The sequence below is a fragment of the Mesocricetus auratus genome, unplaced genomic scaffold, assembly GCF_017639785.1.
Source record: "Mesocricetus auratus isolate SY011 unplaced genomic scaffold, BCM_Maur_2.0 Super-Scaffold_100018, whole genome shotgun sequence".
NCBI classification, from domain to species: domain Eukaryota; kingdom Metazoa; phylum Chordata; class Mammalia; order Rodentia; family Cricetidae; genus Mesocricetus; species Mesocricetus auratus.
Window position 1 is genome coordinate 44,549,673 of NW_024429199.1, and position 12,146 is coordinate 44,561,818.

Consider the following 12,146-nt stretch of genomic DNA (forward strand, 5'->3'; position numbering starts at 1 on the left):
GGCGTTTGTCAGGTATTGACCTGTAGAGATTCACAGAGCATGATCGCTACAGTCACCATGGTGTAAGACCTTACACCAGCCTTCATGGCTGGTACAGTCAACACTGTGTAAGACCTTACACCAACCTGGATGGCTGGTACAGTCAACACTGTGTAATACCTTACACCAACCTGGATGGCTGGTACAGTCAACACTGTGTAAGACCTTACACCAGCCTTCATGGCTGGTACAGTCAACACTGTGTAAGACCTTACACCAGCCTGGATGGCTGGTACAGTCAACACTGTGTAAGACCTTACACCAGCCTTCATGGCTGGTACAGTCAACACTGTGTAAGACCTTACACCAGCCTTCATGGCTGGTACAGTCAACACTGTGTAAGACCTTACACCAACCTGGATGGCTGGTACAGTCAACACTGTGTAAGACCTTACACCAGCCTGGATAGCTGGTACAGTCACCATGGTGTAAGACTTTATACCAGCCTTCATGGCTGGTACAGTCAACACAATGTAAGACCTTAGACCAACCTTGATGGTTGGTACAGACAGAGTCTGTAATGTGTAGTCTTCCCATCAGCTGCCTGGGCCCTGCTGAGCTGTCTGAACCCCCAAACAACACACAGGATGCCATATTAATTATGAAGCTGTTGGCCGTGTGCTATGATTTCTTATCAACTAGCTTTGACTTAATTGTTAACCCACAACTGCCAACCTGAATACCTCCATGTGGTCCTTGCCTACTGGAGAACAGGGTCAGGACCTCTTTCTCCTCTGGCTTCCTGCATCATGACTCCTGTGCCTCTCTTCCCCAGAATCCTTCTCGACTCCTAGTCCCACCTGTCTTGCTTCCCTATTGGCCAACAGTGCTTTATTCAACAACCAATAAGATAATCACATACACAGGACTTCCCCCATCAAGAGTTTATGGATATCAGACTTCTGGGCTAAGTAGGAGGGCGTGGCCTTCACAGGTACTTAGTGAACCCTGAATTTCAACTAGAAGGGCAGGCGAGCCTGAGAGCAGAGCCATGGGGGACTGCGCAGGGTCCGTGGGTTATGATGTCAGGGTCCGCAGAGGCTATGGAAAGCCAGCTAGGATGTGCAGAAGGTAGGGAAAGAGTTCGCAGAACCCAGGCGTGGCCCGAGGTGGCTGAGAGCCGTGCTGTGCACTGGAAGCAGGAGGAATCCAGGAACAGGACGCCATCTTGGAGAGGGTCATTGACGGGAATCATCTAGTCGGAAGACAGGGTCTATTGTAAGTCAGCTATTGAGCCCTGGGAAGTTGTAGCTGCGGACGCACATCATAGACCCAACTTAAGATGCCTTTGCCTGCATTTGCTCCAAAGCAGCGGGATAGGAGGCATAACAAATGGTTTTTATACGTGCCCTTTCTGCAGTTTGCTCTATTTAATCTGTAGAAGATGGACAGTGTGTGAGAGAGAGGGAAGGAAGAGAGGAAGAGAAGGAGAGAGAGAATACGAGTGTTGAGGGTTAGGCAAATACTTTATACAGGTCTGTTTTTAAAATAAAAAAACAGCCTGAAGAACTCCTCGATGCTTCCAGAACCATAGAGCTGATTAAATGACCCAAATCTAGGCTTTCTCATTTTTGAACCTTGATTTTTCCCCCCTCATTGAACTATGATATTTCTACAATTGTAGTCAAAATGATCTCCAGGGACAGTGTGGTTGGCATGCTGTGGGGTGCAAGGAATCGTCAGAAAGGTTCCGTAGGGTGAATCTTGGAAATTAGGGCGAGGTAGGGAAATTCCTAGAGGAGCAAGCATCCCAGGCCAAGGTCACGATGATGGACAGGTGTGTGAGGGTCAAAGAGATCTTGTATGGGAGCACTGAGGAGAGCTGAGGCCATCGAGGAGGGGGCACTAGACCAAGGCTTTGGTTGGTACATGGAAGGTGACCTTGAAAGGGTCAGGGGAGTCTGTACCTGTGGCAGACACTGGCTCCTGGCTAAGACTACAGTTTCGATGTCACCAGGTGGCTCCTCTGAGGGACGAGAGGAGGCCAAGGTGTGAATGGAGAAGAGGCAAGGGTTCCCTCAGTGACAGACATTGATGATACCAGAGCAGAGCGAGCTGCAGCTGGAGATGCAGAAAGTTGACATTTTCACACTTTGATGCCCTCACTTCACAGAAGGGGTCAAGGTTTTCTAATACTGGTAATAGATGGAGGCGGAGGAGGTGATATCAGAGGCTTAGGAATGATGGGAGGAAGTTTCAGGTCCTCTTTTTCTGGGGGAAAGCTTAAGAACTTGAGAGGAGGGCATCTGAAGGAGGAGTGGGTGAGGACATCCAGGACTCTAAGCAGGACCTCCAGGCAGTATGAGGCCACAGGTGACTGAGGCTGCTGTGGGAAAAAAGTCTTCTGCAGCATCAGGAAGTGTGACTCCAATGCAAGACTGACTGCACTCTGTCGTTTATTCCCGCAGAAGCAGTCTTTTAAGAGTTCTGTAATCTCTTTTTTTTCTTGTAATTTTAACAAGTCCTTGATTCCCCAGTCTAGACACAGTTGTCGATAGCACTGTGTGTAATGTGTCCCAGTGGTTTTGTTTTTAAAAGAAACTTACTGCTCTGCCCTTGATGGAAGCGCAAGTTGGTTTTCTGACACATGGGGACTTGGGGGGGAAGGGGGTGGCGCTGGGTTCTGGATTGTTGGAGATACTTTTTCATTTTAGAACGAGAACCTTGTAGATACATCAACAGGTTGTAGCAGAGCCTGTGACCACAGCTTCAGGCAGCGTCTGTGCACAGTTTTAATCTGTCTTGAACTTTTGCTGCAGTTCTCTGACTCTGCAGGTCCCATGTGGGGCTCGGATTACGTGCAGTTGTCGGGGACACCTCCTTCCTCAGAGCAGAAGTGCAGCCCTGTGTCCTGGGAAGAGCTGAAGGCCATGGACCTGCCCTCCTTTGAACCCGCCTTCCTAGTGCTCTGCCGAGTCCTGCTGAACGTTATACATGAATGTCTGAAGCTGCGGCTGGAGCAGAGGCCTGCTGGGGAGCCTTCTCTCTTGAGCATCAAACAGGTTTGCTTCAAACACCATTTAACTGGTAGCACTCTCCACATTGCTGCTGCCTCCTCCCTCAGTTACTACAAACAGGGAAAAGAGTATGTCTGTCTTAGTGTTTGTTTTTACTACTCTGGGGGGGGGGATCTAGAATGTTCTTTATCTGTAGTCTCCAAAGATAGGAGTGTGTTTCAGCTTTTTTTTTTTTTTTTTGGTTTTACGAGACAGGGTTTCTCTGTATTGTTTTGGAGGTTGTTGGTCCAGCCAGAGATCGGCCTGCCTCTGCCTCCTGAGTGCTGGGATTAAAGGCATGCGCCACCACCGCCCGGCTTATTTCAGCTTTGTTTGTCATTCATCTCTTTCTGAAAAGTATGAAAACGGGGGTGTGCTGTGACTCTCTCAGTCCTGTCAGTCTTGATGACTGGCAACAAAATTGTCTTCAAAAAAGTTTATTTATTTTGGTGATATTTGAGATCAGGCCCGGGGCTTTACATGCCAGGTGACATGTCACTGAGCTGTAACTCCAGCTTTCAAAGTTTATCCCTAGACGGCAGCTCAAGTCCATTTGGACTCCTTCTTTGTTGTGTTGGAGGCGTGTGCCAATAGGAAACTGTCTGGAGATAACCTGGACTTTGTGCGTGCTTAGGCAGCCATGGAGATCAGTGGTGGGGTCAGCCTTTTCTTCTGAGCTGTGAGTTTGTTTCAGGAGCAGCAGCAGCATGACTGCAAACAGTCTTACTGGACAGAGGGGAGGCTTTGTGCGGTTAGCATGTCGACATGAAGTGCATAAAATAGCCTTCCGGGCTCTCACAGCCTCTGTGCATCCTAAGACGGTGCAGTTGAGGAAAGACACATGAATCAGGTCACGCAGCAGATGCAGACAGGCTGTGCGTCTGTCCGGTCAAGTGTAGACTAGGGTGACTAAAGAGGTCATTTGGGAGCAGGCCCATGTCACTTGTCACCCCAGCCGACATGCTACACCAGCAGAGATGTCCCCACATTCGCCCCACTTCTTCACACTGTAAGGTCCCTTTTCCTTTCTGTCTTCCTGGGCTACCTGGCCATCGTTTATCTTGTTCTATGTACTGCGGTAGACAGCTTAGCCATGCTAGTGAAATAGATACCTGTCCCCGTTCCTCATCAGACACGTGAGAATCAGCCCGTGAGACCGGGTGGAGTCCACTTCGCTGACAGGGCAGTTTATGTGAAAGCACTTCACACAGTGCCCAGCAGTACTAGGACTGATGTACCATTGCAGAGAGAAAAGAGAAAAGAAATGCTCTGTTACAAAGATTGAAGGATCCATAGTAAATACCTACATGGCATTTAACACAGAAAAGTAGGCACAGGCACTTTTAGGAGATTTGGCTTGTAGCTATAGTTCTTGCACCAAGAATTATTTTTAAAGCATTTAAGGGCTTCTATCTATAAAAACAACCTAGTTCTTGTTTTAGACAAATTGAAAAAAAGCATAGAAAATAACTCAAATTAAAAATGGTTCCCATTCTCCTGGCACCCAATAGATGACCAAAGAGCATGCGTGTTTCCATTCAGCTGTCTTCCCTGCACCGACCAGTAAGAAAGTGTCTTCTCACTTTTCTCTAAATACTCCATCAAAACCAGACTCTAAATGGCTACAGTACTCTCCAGGTACACACAAACACACACACACACACACACACACACACACACACACGCATGCATGCACACACGCATGCACGTACACACGCACACGCTTGTGGGTAAGTCTCCTTCTCACTTCTGACTATTTGTGTAGAATTGCACATCTGGAAACCGCAGCCTTTGCTCCGAGCCACTCCTGTGGACTCCTTTGTGGCTGCTGCCTCTGCAAGTCAGTGTGACTGTAGGTCTGTCCTCAGTCCCGGGACTGTGGTTGGAGTGCGTCCTATTCCAGCTCTGGTCACGGGAGGGGCTTTCTAGGCTGCCTCGCCTCTGTCTGCTTCCTCCACATTCACCTGCTACACCCGGATGTTACAGTTACCGCCATCTTCTCTGTCTTCCTTGAGTTCTGATTTGCAGCTTTTGGTAGTAAATGAAGCCACACCCTGCAGAAGGTAAACTATGCTACATTACTCAGAAGCCAGCGTTATCTGTGGCTTGTTATTTAAATCTTAGTTTTGGTTAAAATTCTTATGAGTTTTTTTCCTACCTCTTGTGTTATAGTATTCATTGGTGAACGTGGCCTGATTAAGTGAGATTTGTTTTCACTATGGACTTCTTTGTAGGATGTATTCTAGCTGAGCAGTGGCTGCTGTGTGATTGATTCTTCACTGCGCGCTCATTTGTTACAAATGGCGGAATTGCCACACACAGCCAGCTTCTCAGGAGTCAGACCATTTCAGGTTCCTCAGAGCAGGGCCCCACTGGGGCGTTTGTGAGGACCGGCCAGCGTGTGCGGGTGACGGCTGTGTCTTTTGCCTGTGCTCTCTTGCAGCTAGTGCGAGAGTGTAAAGAGGTCCTGAAGGGCGGGCTCCTGATGAAGCAGTACTACCAGTTCATGCTGCAGGAGGTTCTGGACGGCCTGGAGAAGACGGACTGCAACATGGACGCCTTCGAGGAAGACCTGCAGAAGATGCTGATGGTGAGGGAGGGGTTGTCAGGCTGTGTGCAGGGGGGGGGCAGTCTGACCTGCTTCTGTCTGTATGGCATTGGATGACATTTTACCCCAAAGCACATCTTTTAAAAAGTTCTCAATGGCCGTGGTGGCACACGCCTTTAATCTCAGCACTCAGGAGGCAGAGGCAGGCGGATCTCTGTGAGTTCGAAACCAGCCTGGTCTACAAGAACTAGTACCATCCCAGAGATGGGTCAAGGCCGCTTTCCAGAAGCAGCCCTTTCAAGGACTCAAAGCGGCTCAACTGGTCGAAGCAGGCTGAGTTTTATTTCTTCACAGATTCCATACTTACTGTCTTAGTTAGGGTTTCTATTATGGTGAAGAGACACCGTGACCATGGCAACTCTTCTAAGGAAAACATTTAATTGGGGTGGCTCACTTACAGTTTCAGAGGTAGGGGCATTATAGCATATCTGATTTTGTTAATTCTCACACCTCACTCCCCTCTGCTGTCCCTGCTGCTGCCTTGGGTGCAGGGTTCTTACACAGACCCGAAGAGGGACAGGGTCTGAATCCAGTAGGTCGCAGTGTGAAGGGCCTCGCAGTCGGGGTGGCGAAACTATCTTAAAGAAACTATCTTAAAGGCAGAGCGAGGCTCCCGCTGTGTGCTCATGGCTTTAGCTTCGCTTTTAGGAGTAAGGATATGGAAGCGTGGTTGTTTGAAAGAACAGCAGAGACAGGATGCCAACTCTTTGCTGACCTTGAGCACACAGCAGGCAGTCACTCCCCGAGCCAACCCAGAGGATGGAGCCAGTTTGCAGGGATGTCTCTAGAAGTGAAGTCAGCCTTGGGCCTGGCCTGGAGGCGCGTGTTGCAGCTGGGAAGATAGTGTGGGATCCCTGAAGCTGGGTTCTTGTGTACAGCTCCAATCATAGACAGCCTGGCCCACAGAGTCCTGGGTCACAGGTTACAGTGCACAGGACCCAGAGAATCAAAGATAGCACAGAAAAACTGCCTGGAAATAAATAATAAATAAATAATAGTCTGCTGGCTGAAGGGTATTCCTTGATCTTGGGGGGGGGGTAACAGTGAGCTCTTAAGATGTAGCCTGGTTTAAAAACAAAACAAACAATCGCCCCCCCCCCCCCCACCATGGGACTCAAGGATAAAGAATCCTGTAAACTTCAGAGTGGACAGTTAAGTCATTCAGGTGTGGTATGTACCCTCGTGACCTCAGCTACAGGCTGAGGCAGGAGGAACATGAGTTCAAATCTAGCCTGGGCTACATAGCAAAACTGTCTCGAGTAAAGGGAGAAATGGAGGAAACAGGGGAGAAGGGAAGGGAGAAGATCACCTTGGGGTGTGACAGTGTGGGGAGTACCTGGGAGTTGGCGCCAAGGCTGACATCAGTTTCTTCATGGCAGTATCGCATGGAGTGTGGGAAGGTGGAGTTGTCTCTCACAGTTCTGACGCAGAGAACATGGCTCAGATATTTTCCACATGGTCAGCTCATTCACTCGGTCACCGCACCAGTGACATGTTTGGTAGCAGCCTTCCTTCCAGAGCCTGTTGAGAGGAAGCCGCTTGTTAGTGGAACACGGTCTTAGCGTCTTCACTTGCTGCTGCTGGAATAAAATAGTATTGGAAAAAGCAACTTAAGGGAGAAAGGGCTCTTTGCGGCTCACGGGCCACAGGTCCAGTCCTCATGGCTAGGGTGCCAAGATGGCAGGGACTTGAAGCAGCTGGTTACGTCATAGTCACAGTGCAGAAGCAGAGAGCAGTGAACGCTTGTGGCTGCTCAGCTCTGTCTCCGTTTGCACGGTCAGTCAGGAAATGGTGCCACCCAGAGTGCCCTGCATAGTCAAGAATCCTTCACAGGTATGCCAGGGTCCCATTTCCCCAGGTTTCTATAGATTCTTCAAGTTGACAGGTAATACTAACCATCACACACCAACAGAGAAACGAAGGTGGGAGTTTAGGAGGAATAGAGCTTGTAGTGGGTACAGTCCCAACCTCAGGTCACCTAGCATTTTGACCGTGCACCATAATTTGTATGTAAAAAGCCTTGGAAAATTCATGTCACAAGTTTGGACTTCATGAAGGGTTGGTGCTAATAACCCTCTCCAGCTAGAATAAGTAATCAAGCAAAGTAAAACCCTAACCCCTCTAAGGAACCCTGCCCATGCTCATGATGAACGCTTTTAAGGACTATTTTCTATGTTCTGTGCTTCCCTGTATTTTGTGACTATGAGTTATGTTGCAGGAGTCTGAAAGGTAACTGAGGACAGTCCTCATTCAGGCACCAGTTGGCTGTGGTCGTATTCCCAGCATGCCCTGCTTGCCATGGTCGCTCTCTATCACCCTTCCAGTTTATATTGTGTAGTTAATAGGTCAAGTTAAGAGTTGCTGGATTCTCTGAAATGTGTCGTTTTATATCTGTTTTAAGGTGTATTTTGATTACATGAGAAGCTGGATCCAAATGCTACAACAGTTACCCCAGGCCTCCCACAGCTTAAAAAATCTCTTAGAAGAGGAGTGGAATTTCACCAAGGAAATAACTCACTACATCCGAGGAGGAGAAGCGCAGGCCGGAAAGCTTTTCTGGTAGGAACCTTGTGTTCGAGGATGCCCCCCTCCCTCCCTCCCTTCCCCCTTCCTTCCTCCCTCCCTCCCTTCCCCTTTCCTTCCTTCCTTCCTCCCTCCCTCTCCCCTCCCCCTTCCCCTCCCCCCTTCCTCTTGTACACATGAGTTTCAGTTCTGTGCAATCGCAGGGTCCTGCCTGTGTGTCGCAGGTTCTCACTGGGTGGTTTTGCCCTCATCGGGACACTCCCAGTGTGTGGAGACAGATTTTATCATCTTGGTGGGAGGGCATTGCTGGCACGTGGGCCACAGAGGGCAGAGTGCCGCAGCTCCACTGCCAGCATGGGGCAACAACAAAATGATCTGCCCCCAATGTGGGTCTTGAGCCTGAGATTCCTTGAATCGGCCTCTTTCTCTTGTTTTGTTGTTAATGAATGGGTGGAGACATTGGGTCCTAGAAGGGAAGACTAGACCAGCGTGTTTGAACTTGGTGGGGACTCCTAGGTCTTTAGTTCTCATTGAGAGTGGTTTGCAAATGTAACAGAATTGTCTCTTTATAAACTCCTTCCATAGAGTGCAAGAATAGGAGTGGGCTCAGGACACTTGTCTGCTTATTCTGGGAAATGAGCGGCTTGTGCTCAGGCCCTCTGTAGCCTCTGGCAGGTCCCTGAGTTCTGACACTGATACAGGATGAGGCCGTGTGCTCTGTAGACCCCGCTGTCCATGTGCTGCTGGGCCATGCCTCCCTTCCTCCTCCTCGTACTTCTTTGGCCTCTTTCTGTGAGCAGTGTGCACAGGCTCAGGTGTGCTTTTCTCCCTATGAGTGTGCACAGGCTCAGGTGTGCTTCTCTCCCTGTGAGCAGTGTGCACGGGCTCAGGTGTGCTTCTCTCCCCGTGAGGAGTGTGCACAGGCTCAGGTGTGCCTCACTGACTGTTGAGCTACAGTTGAGGACTTCTCTGCCCTCTGTTGGTGTTAGAATTTCGTGTCTACCTTTTTGTGTGCCTGTGTCTCAGAAGCACGTGCCATTCTCCTGCATGGCTCTTGGTCTTACGCTGCGTATTATCTGGAGTGAGCCGTGAGCTTGCTGGCTTCCCAGTCCTTCAGGCTGTGGGGATATCCCTTGTGTTCTCCGTGTCCGTGTTTAGGGGTCGCGCTTAGTGTCAGTGTGTCCTGTTCAGTTCCACTCTGCTCTCACTTCTCCACATGGCTGTCTGTGTCTGCACTTTGTGGCCTGGTTCTGAGAACTGCTCCAGGCTGCCCTCCCTTCACTGCCACCTCAGGCCTTAGCCTGGTGCTCTCCCATCCTCTGAGTTGGAGCAGCCACCTCCACTCCAGGTTCAGGCAGGGTGGAACCACCCCAGCTTCTTTTCAGCCGGCACACTTGCCCCAGAAGATGTGGCGTGGGCTGGACTTCTTGTCCTCTTTCCACCCCTGTGCACTCCGCCATTCCTGTGTACACAGCTCTCCGTCTCCCCGTTTCTGCCCAGACCCCCGCCCTGCTTACCCTCAGCACCAGCTGTGGACTGTGTTAGGCAGTCTGACTGTGTCTCGTGGGACACTCAGAAGCTCCCCGTCAGGGAGAACACCCAAGCAGTGGGAGACGGGGCTGCACACAGTCAGCCTTCACATCCAGCGTGTGTCCTTACTCTCAGACTCCACACTGTGCAGCCACAGCGGTTCCCTCCACGCTCAAGGCTGGCCGGGCGGAGCTCGCTGCCCCAACTGGGCTGCTTGTCCCAGCGACTTTCATGACTCATCCCCCTTCTGTAGGTCTTTGCCACGTGCTGCCCTCCTGTCACACTCAGAAGCTCTTACCCACACGTACTTAGGGTTTCAGGTTTTGTTTGTTTCTTCCATCTGTAGAGGGCTTTTGTCTCTTCACTGCTGCCCAGTAGCTTTTAAATAAATGCATCCTGATGCTTTATATGATAGTCTTAAAATCCTTTTCTGGTCAAATCTCCTTCCCACTCAGCCCGCCTGCTTTGATGGCCGTGTGCTTAAACTGGTTAGCAGGGTAGCCAGGCCCTGCAGAGCACAGCCTGACCTCGTTTGCCTCTGGGTCTCTTCAGACTTTGCAGTCTGGACACCTCCCTCTGCTCCTTTGAGGTCAGAGGCTTTGCTTTTCCAGGCGTGCCTCGCGCTTGACATGCCTTCATACCTCGGCCCAGTTCAAGTTCCTCGTCTTCCCTGCTCCCCCCCCAGTCTTCTCCCTGAAGATCCACCATTCCCCTTTGGATGGCCCTGCTGACTGACATTCGGTCTTTACCAGAGTCGGGGCTTTCTGCCCAGAGAGGCTTTGCTGCCAGCCAGCTTTGGTCTCCTCGTCTATACCCGTGTCCCCATCACTTGATGGTTCCATCCTTACCACTCTCTTTCCCTGCCTCTCGCCGATAGTGAAGGTTTACCACAGTGGTTTACCTCGTTCTGTGTGCTTGGCTGCTCGTTAATACTAGTGCTTAACTCGTCTGTTCATTGAGAAGGTTCAGGTGTAGGGTATCTGTTCAACTGCTGTAAGAGCTAACCTCAAGGGGAAGTTTAAAGCCAGCTGTGTTCAGCAGTTTGCAGTTTCCAGCCTATCATTTGGGTTTTTTGAGGCATTTTATACCATCTTGAACATTTAGGCAATAACACTGTGTAATCACATAGCTACTACATACAATTTGCCACTGTGGTTTATACTCAGTGTCACATAATAGAACAAAGGTGGGTTGTGCTATTTAGTTTTTTTTTGTTTCTCATCTGTCATGTGCTAAGAGAAAACTCCTGTTGATTTGCAACTGTTGCGGTGACAGCTGATTTTCCTTCTGCTTTGCTGTTTGTCCCCGTCCCCCAGTGACATTGCAGGGATGCTGCTGAAATCCACAGGGAGCTTTCTGGAATCTGGCCTGCAGGAGAGCTGTGCAGAGCTGTGGACCAGCGCCGATGACAACAGTGCTGCCGATGAGCTGAGGTTGGCATCACACTGCTTTCTGTCTGTCTCTACTGCAGGGGTCTTACTTCCCCCTGGGCTTCCAGAGGTCTTGTGCAGACTGGACTGTGATGGGCCCTGGGGGAGGAGGGGGACACGGATGACGTGAGGAGGGGGCGTTATCAGTGGTCTCCTGATTGTTTGTGCCTCTCCATGAAAAAGACTTTAGAGACCAACTTAGACTTTAATGTGATAAAAAATGTAGTAGATATTAACTGAAAATAGCCATAGCAACACTCTGCGCCCATGTTTTCTGGAGTGTCTTTGAATGTTACATTTTTGCCTTCAAACTCCTGTAGCTCATGCTGCCTTTTAGTGCCATTTGGCACGTTTCCATTGTTTATGCTTATCCCTTCTCTTGAGCCATGACTCACCTGTGGAATTCCCTCCAGTGTCATGCAGATGCCACCGAACCGTTGAAACCGCACCCACCCTGTGTGTGTGTGTGTGTGTGTGTGTTCTGTGCATGTATCTGTGTGTGTGTTCTGTACGTGTATCTGTGAGTCTCTCTGTGTGTATCTGTGTGTGTGTGCCAGGTGATACACATAGAACCGTTTTGTGGCTGTCTGTACAGTGCATGTTCAGAGCTGAGGCATTTTACTCACTGACCAAAATCTGCTGAAGAGCAGTTGGGTTTCAGAACACCTGGATATAGACGTTCCCACTGAACTGGTAAAACCCTGGTGGCTGAGACACCCAGTGAGCCTTTGTGTTTTGCGTTATAAATGTAAAGTCCGCATGAGACTTAAAGAATGGAGGCAGTGAGCTAGGTGACAGCTCTTTGACAGCTCCCCTCATGTGCCAGGGATGTGGGAGGTCCTCGGTATGCCATCAGGTCTGCTCCATGGTGTCCCTGTGACCAGCTGTGGTGGCAGCACTGTGCCACACAAGTCAGCATGAGCCCCCAGTGGGACTAGCTGTACTTGCTACACTCGGTGTGTATTTCTTTTCAATTACTGTGAGCTCTTAAACTCCAAGAACGTGTCACAGCAATGTCTA

General features: G+C 49.8%; 1 protein-coding gene across 3 annotated transcripts in view; it reads left to right on the forward strand.

The window, feature by feature from the left end:
* The window catches only part of Map3k4 (mitogen-activated protein kinase kinase kinase 4), a 91,413-nt gene that overhangs the window by 50,002 nt on the left and 29,265 nt on the right, over nt 1–12,146 (forward strand). For all 3 annotated transcript variants that reach the window (XM_040758171.1, XM_040758169.1, XM_040758170.1), the window contains exons 4-7: nt 2,799–3,041; nt 5,479–5,625; nt 8,045–8,202; nt 11,013–11,129. In XM_040758171.1, the coding sequence (XP_040614105.1) occupies nt 2,799–3,041; nt 5,479–5,625; nt 8,045–8,202; nt 11,013–11,129 (665 nt within the window). The remainder of the gene's footprint in view (nt 1–2,798; nt 3,042–5,478; nt 5,626–8,044; nt 8,203–11,012; nt 11,130–12,146) is intronic.